Here is a 19,171-nt window from a genome sequence, read left to right as displayed (position 1 = left end):
AAGCCTCCATTATACAATATATTTTTTGCATGGGTTCGCCAGAGTTGTAAAAAGCTTATCAAGGGGATAACTGTTAGGATAAACCCTGCAATCTTGTCCATCAGTCAGGAAGAGAAAGAAATAGAAAAAAAGAGTATATTTAACTTTTCCAGATGTATCAGTTGGCTGCAGGCTTTCCACTCAGTGACAAGCAATCAAGAGGACTCCTGCAACCAGCACTCTGTGTCCACTGCTACAGGCAATTACCTACCTAGCCCAGACCTCACAACACAGGTTGCTTCTTTTGGTTAGGCTGATTTTACGCGACTGCACTACCAGCAGCACTTAAATAGCTCCATAAACGTTACCATATGAGCTGTCGCACTGCTCCAACACACTGGATACAGTTATTTACCAAATCCTAGCTTGAGACATATGTCATTATCTGAACTGCCTTTCTGTCTTACGTAGATAGATCAGTAACCTTTAAAGCACTGTTATTCCCTCTTTGTAACAAGGCTCGGATGCTGTTTTTTGTAATGCCACAGAGCACTTTTATAAGCACTGTAAGACTTCGTATGAGCACAATTTGCAAAATTAAAAGTCAGCCAGAGGGCAGCTTTTCAACTTGCCTTGCGAGCAAATCCTGGTTCCTTCCCTGCCACTGCCCTCCAGCCCGGTAGGGAAAGATTTAACAAAAGTGGAAACAATTAAATACCCAAAGAGGAAGAGCTTTTAGAAAGGCAGAGGAGAGCAGGAAGACTGCAAACTCAATGGTCTTCCAGGAGAATGGGAGGCTCCGTTGAAAATCTCCTTCCCAGAGGCTCTCAGAAAGGGATCCGGATGGGAGGGGAGGCAGTGACAGATAAGTTGTCCTAAGAGCGTGGCACAAGGACCTGCGGTGTAGGGAACACAAGTGGTGATATTTACTGCCCCCAGGAGTAACGCTGCACTCCAGAGTGACACAAAGCCATTAAAGCACAAGGAGCTTTGGAGGGCTGCAGCTGCCCTGGGGGCAGAGGGTGCTGATTTAGAGAGAAGGCTCCTTCTCCAAGCTCCTCTGCAGGGGTGTCTCGGCTGAGTGAGCCTGTTCCAGGCTTTGCCAGAGAAGATGGTCTTGCAGGTGAGATGAAGAGCACAGACCTTGCCCTGTTTGTGCCAGACCTCCACCTTTGGAAGAATACCCAATGCAGTGCTTGGAAGAAGCTGCCAAAGAGGCATTTTAATCACCTGCTGTTGGAGGTATTGAAAATAAAAACGTGATGATAAAGCCTGGCCTGTCAGGCAAAGGGAGATGGGTGGATATGAAGAAAGTGTGGGCCCTGGAAATCCAGGGCCTGAAAGATTTAACTTTCAGGACTGCTTTTGGGAGACAGAAATAAAACCAAATCAGTCACCTGAGGAGTGCAGGAGAGCCAAAGTGATGTCTTGGGGCTGTTGCAATTCATCTCATCAATTCATCTCCAGCAACCCTCCCAACAGATCCCACCAGCTGGGTTCAGAAGCAACAATTCTGTTGCTGCATTGGTGTCCTCCACGTGCTGGTTCCCCACCCCAAAGAGTCTAAAAAGAGTTGAGTGAATCCATCTCACCAAACTGTGAATAAAGTCAAAATATCCATGCACAGCTCCTGCAAGAAGGTCCACCCTGTGTTTGTTGTTGCCATGGTCACCCAGTTCTGCAAAGCTCCGAGCAGCCTGTGCATCTCATGGGAGTGTGGGCACTTCCCGGCACGGTGGGCCTTGCTGCACACCAAGCACAAATTTTCACTCATCATTTTATCAGAAATAAGATTATTTAGGTCTATCTTCATTCCTATCCACCATCAGAGCTATTTGTTCCTGGGCTCTGAAAATGCAGAAGTCATTATTGTAAAGATGGTATTTTTCATGATAAGTATGAGTGAGTTCCTTCTTTTAGAAAATAAGTACCTATTTAACTAAGAGTTTTATAATAGATCCAGCAGTGTACAGAGAACAAAAAAATGTGAGAGCTACGATCCAAAGAAACTACTTTAGTGGTAGGATTGGGCATGAAAATAGTTATCTGCTTGGTATCTTTAATATTAATTTATTTAAGACCCTGGATAAATACAAATTAAAAATTAAAAGCCCTTGAAAATAATGCATGAAACCAAAACACCACAGAGAAATTTGGAGAAGCAAATAAAACTGCCATCATAAACTACAAAGGTACTGCAGAAGCAGGGCAGAGGGGAAGGCAACTTGGAAATAACACCACCCCAGGAAACCAACCCAACCGCAACACAAAAGAAAGAGAGGAGGAGATGGCGGTGGTGGCAGCAGCGAGAGGGGGGCAAGAAAAACCACCACTTAAAAAAATAAATTCATAACATCACCGCAGCGGGGCGCAGAAGGAAATATTTAAACCAGCAATTTTGAAAAATGTAACCTGGGCCACCCGGTGAGTGACACCTTCTGTCTGCACCACGCAAACAGGCTCCTGCCGCAAGGCTCCCGTATTCTGGCCCCTGGGAATAATCCCTGAGGTTGCAGTAGGTTCAGAGCTCAGAGCTGCACAGAGCTGACTGCTGTCATCAAACTGTAAGCAAGCAGGGAAATACTCTGTAAAACTGCATTTTTCCAGGCCAGCGAGAGCCAAAAAGGGGCCCATTTCAATAAAGCAATGATATTGTGTACATGCCCAATAATAACGGGCAATACTGAATATCGTCGCTGGCACATGGGGGAGTTGGTCAGAGAGAGCGGCGGGACCCCTGCACAGGATTCCCTGCTGAGCTACATCACCTGCTCGCACAGGGCAGGACAAGTTTGGAGAAAGGTCCTGGGGCTGCAGGCTGCCGGCAGGGGCCAGGGGCTGGGCTGGCAGCGGCAGCGCAGGCAGCACAGGCAGCGAGGCTTGGCCTGGTTTGGGGTACCCCACTGCCCTTAATGCCCTTATCCTCATCCAGCAGCCTGGTGAGGTTGAGAATTGCCGTTTCTCCCACTTTCCAGGTGGGAGGTGCAGCTGCTCCAGATCACATCCAATGATGCATTTAATATCTCACTGCACATTTAGGTGCTTGAATTCCCATTTAAAACAAGAAGGTATGGCCTTTCATGATGATGATGGCATCAACAATGTGTGGCCAAGTATCTCCCTGAGTCCTAGTCTGGTCCATAAGCAGATCAACAGAAATTCGCCTTGCCAGGATGGGCCAGCAACTCTGACCTCCAAAGGAGGGAAAGTGGGAAAATAACCCTCCCCTTCTGGGGAACTGGCCTCCAAAAGGAGAGATTTGGGGTTCAGACCGCCACAATTCACTACCCACAAAAGCCGACTTGCAAGGCTGCACTGAAGGCAAGTGGCAGGTTTTTAAATGTCACCAGGGAAGTCTTCTGGTCCCAAGGACAATCATCAGCCTCCAAACAGTCATTGCTTCTGGCATTTATCTGGAGACAGTGTGAGCAACATAATACACTTAGTTTCTTGAGTCAAGAGCAGACTGCATAGCTCAGACGGCTGAAGAAAGGCTAACTCTAATAAGGATATAATACCCAAGGGGTTATCTAAGCAGCCAATAAAGATACAGAATAATTTTTTTTTATGTAGTGAAGTTACACTCATTCAGTATGTGGCATCAAAAGAAAGACAGATTTTCTGACAGATACTTATTTCCCACTGTTACTAAAATGCATCCCCTTCTTAAAGCAGCACCTCACACAGCCCTACTCCTTCCCAATTTATCTCCAGCCAAGCCTGCAGCCAACAACTCGAGGCCCTAGCTTTGTACCACGCATGTCACAAATGAGATTTTGATTCTAAATGATCAGACATGGGGTTCACATTTTGAAATGACATACATTTTGTGCATAGCCTTTGTTCCCTTTCTCTTTTTTTATCTGAACTGCCCATCTCATCTCCTGCACATCCTCATGTTTAAAATTGCACTGGGATGGTTTCTATTTTAAAAGAGGCATTCATGGAAACGGAGCAAAGTGAGGCTGCTGAGATTATTTTTACCTGAGCTCTGATTGCAGCGTCCTTCTTAATCCACTTTATCACTGTTTCATACACCAGCTCCTCTGCTTTGGTGTTCAGGCTGTCATTGGACATGTAGGAAATGAAGTCGTCTTTTGAGATATTAAGTATCTCTTCTTGGTTTGCCACCTCTGGGAAAATCTGCAGGGCGTATGCTTTGGCCATGTTGTATAGTTCAGTGCACTGCATGGCTTCAGCCATGGCTAATATTCCTAAGCAGTTGCTAGCAGTCAGCTGTTTTTCTAAAAGAAGCAAAAAAAAAAAAAGAATAAAAAAAGGAAGTGAGAATCATTAAAAGCAAGATTCACATTTTTAGGGAAAGCATGAAAAAAAAAAGTGCCACAGACAAACCTCCAACCCTAATTAATTTCAGGGAGTTAATTAGAAGCAGCACCCTGGGTTACTTTAGGATTTAAAGTACAAAAATCAAAGTCTGCCTAACTACCGAGCTGGGGATGGGGAGAGAAAGGCACTTTCTGAGTTTGTTTTTCGTGTAAGCCTTCACAAAGCACTGGGGAAACCTACTGACATAATAGTATCTGGGGCTTCCCAAGGGACGGGAACCCAGCCAAGAGACTGCTGCTATTTCTACCGCCTACAATGTTGCTTTAAGAAACAGCAAAGATGTAAACGCCAGTGCAGACACTTAAGAATAAATGCAAACAGCACTAAGGACATTTCTGAGGATGCTGCAGTCGCTTTATGATAATTTTTGCCCTGTTCAGCTACTAAGCTACTTCAAATAAAAAAAGAATCCTCCCCCCGCTTTTTTTTTTCCAAAGGAACTTTGTTGCTGCCGAATGTGATGACATCCCTTATGCAAAACACAGATTATACTAACGCCTTCTGTTAAATGTTGTGTAGTGGGTTTCAAAGAAAATCATGCACAGAGGAGACAGCACTATCTCCTACCCGGCAAACAGAAGTAACGGCACAGTGTGTAGCTTTGCATTGAAAGTGTGCTACACCATACATTTGACTGTACTTTTTTCCTTCCTCAGCTATTCTGAAGAAAAAAACCACCAATTTCAGGTATTTATAAGAGGAACTCTCAGATTCTTCTCAGCTTTTGTTAACCAAGCCACCACTAATAAGCAGAATATTTTCTTTTAAGATATAGAACCAAGAAAAAAACTAAAAATAAGAGAGAGACTGCAAAAGATCACAAAAGCTTTGCTACCAGTGGCAGATTTCTGCGCTGTCAGAGACGTGTATCACATTTGGTCAGTGTCATATCCTAGAGCATTATTTCAGAGCACTGGACAGGAATGTGCGATAGTCCCACACCTCTTCAAACAAAACTCCCGTCAGATTGTTTCTGCTGGAAATGCTCAGGGGCTTTTCCCTACACTCAGCTTCTGCCTTCATCAGATTTAAAACCTGCACAAAATCTATACGTGGCTTTTATTAAGATGGGATTATGACCTACTTTTTTTTTTACTCTGGTATGAGATTAGGAGGTTTGTGTTTTGTATTTTTTTTCTCTCACTCTTTTTCTTTTACACATTCACCAATCTTGAAAGTGGGTTATCTCATTTTGCATCAGTTGGTTGTACTGACTCCGAGGAACCCATTTCTTCAAGCAGACTGAAGCAGTGGCACTGTTTGCTGTCAGTAGATTTTGTCACTCAAAAACTGCCCAGAAACAGGCTGCAAACTGACAGCTATGAAGCACAAAGCTCCCAAATATTCTGCTTTTCAAAAAAAAAAAAAAAAGAAAGAACCCAAAACCTCTTCCAGGTTCCTTGGCTCTATCTGTTGGCACGGTTTCATGTATACATATGGCTGGGGGTAAAATAATCATCTAGCAGAGCCCAAAACTCTCATCATCACTTGGCAAATGCTCAAGTCAAAGACAAATCTGACACTGCTCCACCTTATCCTCACAGAGTTTATAACAAAGGTAATAATCAAATTTGACTCATGAAGCAGCCGTTTACTAGCACATGATGGAAAAGACTTGCAAGAATGGGTCTTCGCCTTCGAAGGACTGGGTCTGCCTCTATCAGGAGAGATTCCCACAACATCTCCAGCTCAGCCTGTGGTGTGGGGCAGAGAAAGCACTGGTCACAACTCGTTTCTTCTGAGCTGGACAGGTTTTTCTGCCTCTAACAATGCTGGGTGACTGACGCAGCCTGGTACGCTGGTGTCAAGCAGCTCCATGTTGTCCCTTTGAACTTCCCTCCTTCCTCTTCCCCGAGATACCACTTGGAGGCAGACCCAAATGACGTTATCCCTGCCTGATTCAGCAAGTATGATAAGGCCATTTAGAGAGGGGTCCTGGGGAGTTGCAGCCTGCAGTATGTTCAGGAGGCTGCTGATGCACTACTTTGCACTTCACCACTTTTGATGTGATGAGCACCGCAGCAAGGTGGTTGCAGTGAGGTCTTTTTAAGGTGAGGGCTGGCATGTGAACTAGAGGGATTCATTGCAGGTGAGCAAGACAGAGGTTCGGGCAACAGCTATAGGAGGTTTGGAAAATATCCCGTGAACAGAAAAAACACACGCTCCGTTTCTTACCTCTGACTCAAAATTTGGGGGCGAGATTGATCTCTCTTGACTCCAGCTGCCTACGGTGCAACTGAGCAATCACATCAGTGTCCTGTGCACTCATAAACAAACAATTCCAAGAAGCAATCTGGTAATATTTTGGATAATGACTTCAGGATGAGCAGAACTATGCCCTACCAATGCCTGTTACTCTTCGCTGACTATAAAAGGAGCCTACATGACTACTTAGGTACACACCTCTGCTATACAATATAGCCCATCCCAAGTGAGCTTTGCAGTCTGGAGGCACTTCTGGATGCTGACACACCACAGACAGCTAAGGACAGTTCTGCTCCATCTGCTCCTGAGCCGTCTTCCTTTGAATGCTGGCATGTTTACAATGGTTTTGCCACAGTGACACTGGATTTGTAACAACACACTTTAGCGGAGTTTCACCATTCAGAACACATCTGCTGACTCCTAAACTATTCCCAGCGCTCAAGGACAGTTCATCACAGACTTATGAGTGGACTTTAAGGATATCAGATGTAATCTAGTAGGTTCTTACTTGTTTGAGACAGTGCTGGATAGTATATTTGCTTCTATGTATGTCACAATATTGCAGATCAGCAGCCGGTATTCTCCACTTGTGTTAAGAGGTGATTTTGAAATGGGATCCTGTGCAGAGTCATCATGGGATAACCAGCCATGCAGCCTGCTAAGACTGCACTTCTGGGAGTGGGATGACTTGAGATAGAGTGAGAGATAGATGGTATGTAGGAAGGACTACTCAGCGAGATTGTGGTAACAGTATGATGGAAGCTCAGTGGTTGATGTAAGCCCCCTCTGTATGCATTAAGTACTGTATTGTCATTGAGAGAGGCTTTCTAGGTAATGGCTTGGATATTGCTAAAATTAACATAAAACGTGCATTTCCTCATCATACTCTGTGTACATTCAGATGGGGATCTTATTCCTCAGGTGTTCCTACTAGTGTCAAAAGCACATGTGAAGATGGGCAATAGGTGGAGGACTTCTGGATGCATTCACTGTCCAAAAGATTTCAATTCCCTGGTGAGAATGTTCCTCATGTCTCCTATCTCCAGATATGGTTGATGCTTTAGTTTCTCCAGTGCTGGGCAGTGTGGTTCTCCAGCTCACTCAAAATTCTCCACCTTGCATGAACAAAAAATTAGCCATAATACTTCCTCTCATATTCATAAGGACCATGAAGGCCCCTTCTTCCCTCAGGTGCCTATTCATGCAGGTCTCATCACTGGTCCATTGTTGTTTTTCTCATAACTCCCTCTTGTACTCTTTGCAAACTTTGTCTTTGTCCCCTTTGCCTAGGAGGCTATGGAAGTTCAGAGCTCCTGCTCTTTCCTATTCTCGTCCATGAATCTAACAGGTTCCACCAAATTCTTTAGACTTATGGAAGAATACTTTTATTTTACCATCAGCAGACTGAAGTATAAGCTCAGAATTTGTTCATTCCTGTGATGAGGGGGTCCCTGCATCACAGACCCAAACCTGAAATCTGATTTGAGCCATGGCTGTGATGATAGCATAAAAAAAATATGAAAAAAAGAAAAAGACAAAAACCTCAAGTCATCAGCTATATGGATGGAAGAAATACCTATGATGTCCTGACCAGTTTGCAAACATTTGCCCGCTTACCATGTGGTGCGTGCACAAACCTGTCAGCATTGCTGTATCAGTCAGCACAAAACTGTTGTCATTTCTCATGGTCTAGAAAAAAGCAGAGGAGATAGCACGTGGGGAAGAGAGAGAACGTGGCTATAATTAGCCCAGTGAAGCTGATTAAGAAATCTCCTGTTGAAATGAAACAATTTTCCTGACGTATTTGCAGCATGTTGCCACCAGGAAGTGCAAGCAGCTTTGGTGTGCCTCTGCCCAACGCTGCTGGGAGGCCCAGGGCAGGGACACCAGAGCTGCCTTGACATTAAGCAGTTAGGACCCTGCTGGAGCTTCACAGCTGAAAAAGGATGACCTGAATTTCCCCTGAGATGATGCTGTGCTGAACAGCTTTTAGTTCTCTGGGCCTTTCTGGCCTTCCCTCCACTTGCCTTACTATTTAGGCATGGCCACTGATGGGAAAGAATCACTGCTTATACTGGTGAATTGTCCAGAAACCCTGGAAAAAAAACCCCTGATTTTTACCATATTTTTGCTTTGTGGGGAGCAGAGGTGTCTGGGATGAAAAGAAAAAACACAGCCATAGAGAAGAAAAAATGCCTTTCCCTAAATTTTTTAAATGGCAAATGCTTTTCTATCTCTGTAGAGCAATCCAGTCACAGCTATAAATAAAAATAAGCAATTACACTCCATGAATTCTGCAAATGAGAATACAAAATTCCAGTGACTCCCCATATATCACTGAACTTATAACCAACTCTACTATTTCATACCATAACATGGTTCACTGAATTCAAATATTAACTATCGGGAAAGAGAAATCTTACATTGATTTAGTGAAAGAAATGTATTTTGGTTTTGTGGCACATCTTTAGAGATAGCACAACTTAAACATATCTGCTCATGGAAAGACCATGAGTTCTAATCACTTTAAAAGGTGGTGAAAGGAAGCTGGGGGAAAGCAATACCAGAGCCAGAGCCCTCACTCAAGTTGCACAACCAACATAGTGGGATTGCAAAGCACAGATTTCATTTCCTTGCTACCCATCCATTGGAGAGCAGACTTTTAAACAAGTGATATACAAAAAGCTGGAAAGAAGTGAAGAATGCAATACCACAGATTCTTTACTGATGCCTGCATTGTACCAGCCTAGTCACACCACTCATCTTGCCAGCAGCTCAGCTTAGCAGTGAAAATTAACACAGGAGTAAACTGGACTTGTTTGTTTGTTTGTTTTTTTAATGAGTGCAACATTTTCTAAACTCTCATCTTCCACACTCTGTAATTCTGCATGTCAATTTTAAATGAGAACTGCCCAAGAAGAACTTCTAGTTCATGTACGTTGAAGATATATTTGGGGTCCAGAAAGAATAAGATCTTGCACACCAAGTGGAGGGAGCCTGAATAGAAATCAGATGTCCAAAAAAGATATTTGGAACTTTGACATGGGAAGTAAGTCACATAAGATCAAGCTCACGCTTTTTGTATTAATAAATTTGTGTTAATAATTTGTAAATTATTACTGTCTCATTAACTGATATTCTAGCCATGCCAGTGAAGGTGTGGCATGTGATACAGGTAGGAATTTCAACCAACATGCGTGTCATTTGAACTCCACTTCTGGCTCCTCTTCTGCCGCAGTAGAAATGAGGCTGGATGATTCCAGTTCAGACCAGTAAAGCTTTGTTAACTGACCCGGTCACCTTGGACTGTTTTGAAATAGTCTATATTGGAAAATATACAGAAAATGCAAGGGCAGCATGACATGGTGTTCTGGACAAGAAGGAATGGGCTTTTATGTGGCCGTGAGAGGACAGATGGAGGCACTGGTGACGATGTTGATCTGTACACCCTTGCTGGGGCAAATGCTTCCTGTGCTTGCAGGGCTCACCAGTTACCAAGGGAGGGCACAGCAACCTTACATCCCCATCCACCATTTGTGGTAACACATATCCATCAGACCATAACTCTGTATGAAAGAACAAACCCTGTGAACTTTCAACCTGGAATAGTTCAACCAGATCTTGTTCACAAGCACATTGGACATATGAAGAATCTTGTCATGGATGGAAGAAAATTGCAGATCCTGACTCCTTTGTGGGAGCACGCATCCCACTCTTTCAGTGCTTGACCAAGCTGGCCTGGTGTAGCACCCAACGTTTGCTGTCACAGTTATAAGCAACCTGGGAGTTACTGCCTGGTATCTGTGCAGAGATCAACCTCTGGGAAACAAAATGTCACCGTGATAGTATGAAGTATGAAAGAAGAATCAACAAAAAAGTCTATCAAGATGTGAAAGCAATTGCCACTCAAACAGAAGTCTACACGTCTCTAGATCATCTTCCACCGGTCACTGTCAGCATTTTAAATTCAAATCTCAACCCAAATAAATAATGTGGGGTTTTAAATTTTATTTTATTATATTTAATCTTGGGTTTTCTAATTTTCTTTCAAGAGTTGTTAAAAGAAAGGCTTACAAACCTTAAAATGAGATCTTAAAACCTCACTAGATGGAGTGATTCTTACCTAGAAATGAAACGCAGACTTTACAGAAAGTATGAAACTGGAACTTGCTGGCAGCTTCCAGTAGGGTTTTTGCATTGGCTGAATCTATTATCAAAGAACCTGTATAAACAAACTCCAGCAGTAATTCCAGGACATCCGCAGTGAGGTTGGACATGGCCAATTCCAGCTTCTCTCCGCTTCTGCTACTGTCTCTTGGTGACCTGGTAACAGCAGACAATTAAATTACGGACATTACACCATCCCCATTTTGTTGGCATTTACAGATTAGTGAGGGCTAGAAAATTGCTTTGCACCTCATTATATTTCTCCATTTTTTTTTTTGTTTACGGAACAGAAGAATACAAACTTTAAAATAACTGAACTTAAAAACTTTAACTGGATCTGAAAGAGAAGAGTCTTAAAGCAAGTCTTACGAAAAATCAGTTTATCGCTACTCTGCATTTTCATGCAAAACCAGTTGCAAAAGAAAAGGAAAAGAAAGAAAGAAAAAGAAAAACGAATGAGCCAACATTAATGAAAATGAGGAACAGGATTAGCTTTCAAAGGGAAACAATACATTTTAACATCTTGGTTAACATCTCATCTTCTGTGTGTAATATAACTGCTAAGGAAAAAACACTCTCCAATTTCAAGAGAAAAGGTCATCTACTTTTTCAGGAATCCAGCACTGGAATAATTTTAAATGTCATGTACATTTAAGGATACATTTAAAGACCTTTTCATAAAAAATAACAATAATAAATATTAATCTCTGTTTAGCTTTAACTTCTCAGTATGTTATATTAAAGTATAGATATGATAGATATGCTATGCATATAGAGATGGTCATATAAAATATGTATATATGCTTAGTCTAAAAATCTATTGTTCCCTTTTAGGCACTAAAAAAAGGAAGGCCTTCATGGCAATTGCTTTGAAAACTGAATACAAGACAAGATAGACAGACAAAATGGTTAGAGCAAAGAAGGGAGAGGGGGGAAAACAACAACCAGCTCTGCCACAGGAAGCCAGCAGCCATCCTCTAGGAGTTTCATGACTGTGGCCTACGGTTTTTCCTGCATGAAGTGCTGAACAATTTGGGGATCAAAGTATCTCCTGCATTTGAAGTGTGGATTAGTGCTTGTGAAATTATTGGACAAAAAGAAAATTATACTGAATTAAAGTAAGGGCCCAGTTCTTAATGCATGGTTGGCTGATGTGTCTGCAACACTAAAGACAGCTTACACCTGAAAGACAAAAGTGATAATAAACTTGGTAACATCAAGGAGGGGAGGGGAAATCTGTTGGAGTAAGAAAATAAACTCTTTTAATGGTTAGGACCATCCAGCATCTTCTCAAAGAAACATGAACTTCTAGTCACTGGACAGTCAACGTCTGCTCGCTCCAATTCTGCTAGAGTACTTGCAAAAGCCATTGCACGATTGACACAAACCCGGCATACGATGCTGCATGACTTACATAGACTGGCCAAAGCATCACTATTCACAGGCAATGCCAGCTTTAAGCACGAGCAAGAGCACTACCAACCTCTTGGATTCACAAAGCTGCCTAGAAATGTGATGGTCAGACCTCTGCTACCATAATGGAGGAAAAGTAAAAAACATAAGAGGTTCAATTTTGTTCCCTCATAAAACAACATGACACCCCACCTCACCCACCCAGTCACACCTAAAATCATTTGGGGAAATGTTTAAAATTTGCAGTGGACGCTTTGTCACTGGTCTTCCATTGACTAGCCCTGTTCAAGTCAAGGGCAGAGCTTTAATGTACACAAATATTTGCAGGGTCAAAGTTTTATTTTTTAATTTTAATTTTTCTATTGAAGGTATTTAGATGGTGTCCATTATCACAATGGAGGAGCAGCTAGCAGTCCTTCGCTTCATATGCTTCTCTAAGGTAGTGAACAATGGTTACTCCCATTCACAAAAGGAAACTGAGGCACAAGGAGACAAATCTCCTTGCCTGTGATCATAGAGAAAGTCGGGGGTAAGGCAAGGAACTAAAGCCCATTTTTAAATTCTAAATGTTAGACTATCCCTTTGCATGGGAATACAGGTGGGTTAGATCTTATTCCACAAGCAGATGGATAAGACTACACACTGATCACGGTACCCCTGCGGTACCCCTACATGCACAGATGTGTGTGCTACCCTGAATCCTTATGCTTTATCACACCACAATATTCTTTCTGAACTCTTGCATATGGATTCAATTTTGCGCTCAAGGCAGAAAACCTCAGGTGTCAAAACAGAAGAGTTACCATTTCCGAGATCCTCAAGAGGATGTCACAAAATGTTATATTTTTTTCTTTCTCACACTCACATACCAATAACATTCCCTGTATCTGATTTATCTCCAGTTGTGCACACATCCGGTGCTGCACCCTGGGCTATCAAAAAGCCTCCTGGTACCGATGAAATTCTTGCTGAATTGTTTCCAGGAGCAGTTTGTACCTGACATATTCATATTCACGTTCATATTCACATGGGCTGGTTAATAAGGACATTGCCTAAAATTTAAGTGAGATTTGGAGGTACCCAGTAAGCAACAGAATCAGGCTCTTTGCACTGTGGGAAGCCCCAGCGTAAGCACTTATTTGTTTAATGCCACTAATTGCACTGTGCTGGCGACGGCTGCGGGACCGACTGCGTGCGACCCGGCAGGAATGGTACACTCTCTCCCAGTGCAGAGACGGGGAGGCACAAAGGAAAGGATGATGTGACACCAATGTCAGCATAGACACATACCCATGTTAGCAACAACTGCAAGCTGCTATTTTTCAGAATAATTAAGTAATAATCTCTTTTACTTTGTAATACACCAAGCAATAAACTGCTGCTGCAATTGATTAAACGCCAAAGAAAAGCTAAGGTGTTTAATCAATCACTAGAGCCACTTATGGCAAATATAATACAAAGCTACAGAGATTATTGATATTACACAATGAGCCAGAAACGGGAAAGAAAATTATCCCCATTCCTTCCTCTGCAATGCCTTGAATGCGTTGTGCTGCTTTGCTTGTGCATTCTAAGCAACGGGCAGTTCAGCTTCATGTTTAGCTGGACCAAATGCTGAGCCAAAGGGAAATCACAGCTACCCTGGTTTCCACGCTGGGACTCTGGCTTGGTGTGGGCTGGAGAATGTCAGGAAATTGGCTGAAGCAGGTCCTAACGGATCAAAGATGAGGTTTTGAAGGACTGGAAGAAAATAATGTGGGGAGACAGGCTGATGCGATGGAAGTGGGAAATGCAGAGATAAATTTCCATACATTTGTTCTCTGAAATTACTGCAGTGAATCAGGTTGTGGCATCTCCCCCACGCCTGACTAAAGCTTTCTGTGTTCCTTCTTTTCACCGGTATTAAAATATCAATATGCTCTGTGCAGTTATACTTCATGTATTTGGGATGGAGTCTTCTCTCAGCCTCTCTAGAGGAACTGCAATGAAGTGGCTAAAGCAGTATTACAAGAACAGAATTTAGTCCTGTAAATGCATAGGCAGTAGATTGGGGAAAATCTGTACAAATATATACGGCTGTGCCCCAAACAGCTCATCCTGTATCCCATCAGGAGGAGTTTTGTCAGTGGCATCGGTAGATGCAAACATTTAGAAAAGTCTGCTCTCTTAAAAGGAGTGACTTCTTGCCTTAAGAGCTGGGAAAAGACACAGCTCTACCTGGTCCCTACACTGCTGTTCCCCCACTCCTGGCACAAACACGGGGTATTTTGGGAATGGAGAGCCTGCCTGCTTCGTGTTTCAGTCTCACTTGAAGCCAAGCAGTGTACACTTATCGTCCATGGACATCATTAAATGTGGCACATTCTGCTATTTGCCCTGCGAACTCTAAAGTTTAAACAGAATGATGTCATTTTATTGGCCTTGTAATCATTGCTCATATTATAAAGGTCACACATTTCACATTGTGGCAGAAAATCAATAGCTCTCCCAACAGCCTCTGGGGGAAAAAGTTTTGCTTCTGAAGAATAATATATAATAAACAATTTTAGTCCTTACTTTATCATGGCTGTAATCTTGGAGAATAGCTGCAGTAAAAATCTGGCAAAGGCTGATATATAAACTCATTAAAATTAGGAAGTGATTTAGAACAGGACTTTTTAAAAGATTTATCTTGAGCTAAACAGCAAAGAGGTTTGTTTAGGTCTACATTTAAACAAGCTCCAAGAGCTCTTTAACAGCTTAATTTTATAGTAGCTGTTGGGGAATCCTTTCAGATTTACAAATCACGTCTTTCTCCAGCAAGGTGATAGACCTGAGCAACGTGCAAGCAGAAATGAACGCGCAGGTAAGGAGGAAGCACAGATACACTCTGAATGGGTAAGGGGGAGTTACTGAAAAATATTTTGTATTGTCTGGAATAATTAGGTCTAACAAAATTAAGCCAAGGCCTTTGAACATACTCTGGCTACTTGTCCTTCAACTTATTTACTTAAACTAGAAAAATCAAAGGCAAAGGGGAACCTTTTAAAGCAAAGGATGGCTCGACTGCACTCTCAAATAACAAATCAAAATGGGCGTCCCTTTCTGTTAACTAGTATATAGCACAGAGCTAAACAGTTTAAATACTGATAGCAGGAAAAATAGCCCTAAAACCTCATCTGCAAGATTAGGAGTGGATCTGACAAAAGAAAAAAGTAGAGCGCTTTACATTTTTGGAATTCATTTGTCCTTGCAAACAATTTCCACACATGTAATACACACAGACAAGAATCAGCACTAGTGTTTTCATGCTTAATAGCGATGCAGCCGAGTTTTCTGTATCTTGAGTTATAAATATATGTATATCTATGCATTTTCCCTGTATTATTCCTATCAACACGTTCACTTACAAGAACCTCTCTGAGATTCTGTTCAAAACATTTAATAGTGCGATGCCTTGATTTGCAAAGCCACATTTAGAGTCTGGCTAAAGTAGCTGTGTAAGTGAAACACTGCTAGTGCATCAATTTGTCAATTTATGGACAGCGCTACCGCCCCTAATTCAGGCTTCCCTCATGGTTTGGATATGCTGCCTTTAACCGGCTTGCAACATTATTTTGACTGACTAATGGTTTGGCTGCAGCCTCACTCAATTTGAGATCAAATAGGAAAAGCTACCTATACCCGGTACAGATGCCAGCCAACTCTCTGTTTACAAGCTATAGTCACAAAGTCAAAACAAATTCTGGATGTTCAAAATGGAGCCATCTGCACGGAATAAACATGAGAAATGTGAAACATTTTATGTAAATGTACATTACTGCCTAGGAACAGTTGGTTCAGCTTCCTCCCAGGCTGCCTGGCTGGGAACAGGAGGACTGACAGAGTTTGTGACACCTATTTACATTCGAAGCCATATGACTCACTGTGCCGTAGACTCAAAGGTATGACGTATATTTAAGGTTTGTGCTCCAAAAGGGCACTAAAATAAATTACTATCTTTTAAAATAAAGACACGTTCAGAATTACAATTTGTGATCTTTCCCCAGGCATGTGGGACTTGGTGTATGTCTTTTTCTTTCTGCCTCTCCAAGGTTCATCGCTTCTGCGTGCGAACAGACAGCCTACTGCCATTACTGGCTTCTCCCAACAGGAGGCAACGGCAAAGAGCTAGCTCCATAATATAGCCTCAATTTTATTCATATTACACTCAGAATTTATTTTTAACAAATAGGAAATCAGACTGATTCTGGTAGTGTAGTAAAAAAAATTGCAAAAACTGTTATCTTTGACTATCTATCGCTCAGACTCTCATACAAGACAGGAATTTTAATATCCTCCACTAAAACCATGTTTGAGCTCACAGGAGGCTATGGGATGGCCGGCACACAGGTGGGACTTCCAGCTCCACCCTTGACCAAAGCATCTCCAGGCATGTAGAGGAAAAGAAGGCTATTAGAAACAGTCAACATGGATTCACCAAGGGAAGATCATGCTTGACCAACCTGACAGCCTTCTATGATGGCACGACTGGCTGGGTCAACAAAGGGAGAGCAGTGGATGTTGTCTATCTTGACTTCAGTAAGGCGTTCAACACCGTCTCCCATAGCATCCTCACAGGTAAGCTAAGGAAGTGTGGGTTGGATGAGAGGACACTGAGGTGGATCGAGAACTGGCTTAACAACAGAACTCAGAGGGTCGTGATCAGTGGAGCAAAGTCTGGATGGAGCCTGTCACTAGTGGTGTTCCCCAGGGGTCTGTGCTGGGTCCAGTCCTGTTCAACATAGTCATCAATGACCTGGATGAAGGGACAGAGTGTAACCTCAGCAAGTTCGCTGATGATACCAAGCTGGGAGGAGCTGCTGATACACCAGAAGGCTGTGCTGCCATCCAGTGAGACCTGGACAGGCTGGAGAGCTGGGCCAACGGGAACCTCATGGAATTCAGCAAGAGCAAGGGCAAGGTCCTGTACCTGGGGAGGAACAACCCCACGCACCAGTACAGGCTGGGGGCTGAACTACTGGAAAGCGGCTCTGTTCTTAAGGGTCTTTTCCAACCTTAACGATTCTATGATTCTATGACCTGGGAGTGCTGGTGGGCAGCAAGCTGACCATGAGCCAGGAATGTGCCCTTGTGGCCAAGAAGGCCAACGGTGTCCTGGGGTGCGTGAAAAAGAGTGTGGCCAGCAGATTGAGGGAGGTTATCCTCCCCCTCTACCCCACCCTAAGCGAGGCCACATCTGGAGTACTGCGTCCAGTTTTGGACCCCCTAGTTAAAGGATGTGGAACTACTGGAGACAGTCCAGCGGAGAGCTACCAAGATGATCAGGGGAATGGAGTATCTCCCTTATGAGGAAAGGCTGAGAGACCTGTGTTTGTTTAGCCTGGAGAAGAAAAGACTGAGGGGGATCTCACCAATGCTTATAAATACCTCAAGGGTGGGTGTCAGGAGGACGGGGCTGGACTCTTTCCAGAGGTGCCCAACGACAGGACAAGGGTCAATGGGCACAAGTTGGAACACAGGAGGTTCCACCTCAGTATGAGAAAAAACCCCTTCCCTGTGCGGGTGCCAGAGCAGTGGAACAGGCTGCCCAGGGAGGCTGTGGAGTCCCTTCCCTGGAGACATTCAAACCCCGGCTGGATGTGGTCCTGTGCCCCCTGCTCTGGGTGTGCCTGCTCAAGCAGGGGGGTTGGACAAGATGATCTCCAGAGGTGCCTTCCAACCCCCACCATTCTGTGATTCTGTGACTGAAGCCCATATTTTGGGGCTGGCCCCTCCTGCAAGAATGAAAGGAATGGCCTGTCCCACTGGCTAGCTGCCTGCTGGCCTCTTCACCTCATGACCTCCCAGGATCTGCCCCATCAGCTCAACATGCTGATCTTGCAGGCTTGTTTTCGTCATTAGGAACATAAATGTTTACCCTACATTAACTGTGTTCCCATAGCAAAATCATTGCTATCAAGATGGATAGAAAAAAAATTCTTTTTTTTTGTTCCCTGGACAGTGTTTCATCTCCAGAAAACAGGAAATCCAAGATTTTTATGTAAGATGAAGCACTTAAATGAAGAGAAGCTACTTCTTTTTATCTCTGTCAAATTATTTTGATTACCAAAGAAAGGACTCCAGACTGGGATAGGCAGCTTCTCATGAGGCTTAAGAGTCTGTTAGCTATGTGCTCATTAAAAACTCCTGTTCAAGTCTATACAATTTAGACTGAATGTCTTGTTTACTGTGGAACATAATCCTTAAAGCACTGAAACTCCGGACAACGGAGAGTGCAATGTTGCTGCATCTTAACTGTCCACTATTTGACTTTTCATCATCTTCAGAATTATTAATGGTTCAAAGCCCACATGTCTATTTATCTTGGGAGAAGCAACAAAGAAACTTAGTTATATTATAGTCAACCTTCAGCTATGAAGAGAACAGACACTGTACTCTGCATGGAAAGTCGTATTTCATACTGAAGAGCTTGATTTATCATAATTACACGCTTGTGAGATATAAAAGCATAGATGCCCAAACACACCAACATACATTTCCACAACACATACACCAAAATGCATGTGCATACTGAGGTAACAGGTTATTTACTGAGTTATTAAAGTTTATGCAGTTACAAGGTAATCAATCAGGTAAATGATGACGGAAAGGGACATTTATAGAGCAACATCATTGCAATATGTATGTCATAAGGCACTGAATGTTCTATTAAATAGGATTTTAAAAAAATAAATTATACCCTAGCATTGCTTCTCCTTTGGAATTATTTTATCAGCTCAAAATGTATTAACTTGCAAATCTCTACCTTCGTTATACTATCTTGTAGATAAATATTATCTTTGAGCCTCAGCCACTATCCATCTGTCTCATGAGAGACGAAAACATATACCGTAATGGTGCTATTGTATGATTACGATAAAGAACTAGTAAAATCACAAGATTAAATAAATTACATTGTTTAAATACAGGCTTGCAAATTTGTAATGAAAATTTACTTGACCAACAAATCCATTTGCTCACTTTTTACCAGGATGTTGATACAAATAATGTTCCTTGTTCCAGGCAAACAAAATTTGGC

The 19,171-nt window shown here is 42.7% G+C and overlaps 1 protein-coding gene across 5 annotated transcripts in view; it reads right to left on the bottom strand.

The window, feature by feature from the left end:
• The window catches only part of KLHL29 (kelch like family member 29), a 415,004-nt gene that overhangs the window by 47,029 nt on the left and 348,804 nt on the right, over nucleotides 1-19,171 (bottom strand). For all 5 annotated transcript variants that reach the window (XM_064448128.1, XM_064448133.1, XM_064448132.1 and 2 more), the window contains 2 exons: nucleotides 10,655-10,854; nucleotides 3,964-4,223 (listed from right to left, as the gene is read on the bottom strand). In XM_064448128.1, coding sequence (XP_064304198.1) covers nucleotides 3,964-4,223; nucleotides 10,655-10,854 — 460 coding nt within the window. The remainder of the gene's footprint in view (nucleotides 1-3,963; nucleotides 4,224-10,654; nucleotides 10,855-19,171) is intronic.

The sequence above is a fragment of the Phalacrocorax carbo genome, chromosome 3 (genome assembly GCF_963921805.1).
Source record: "Phalacrocorax carbo chromosome 3, bPhaCar2.1, whole genome shotgun sequence".
In the NCBI taxonomy this organism is placed as follows: Eukaryota; Metazoa; Chordata; class Aves; order Suliformes; family Phalacrocoracidae; genus Phalacrocorax; species Phalacrocorax carbo.
The sequence above is the reverse complement of the archived record's forward strand: the minus strand, read 5'-3'. Positions and strand labels throughout refer to the sequence as shown.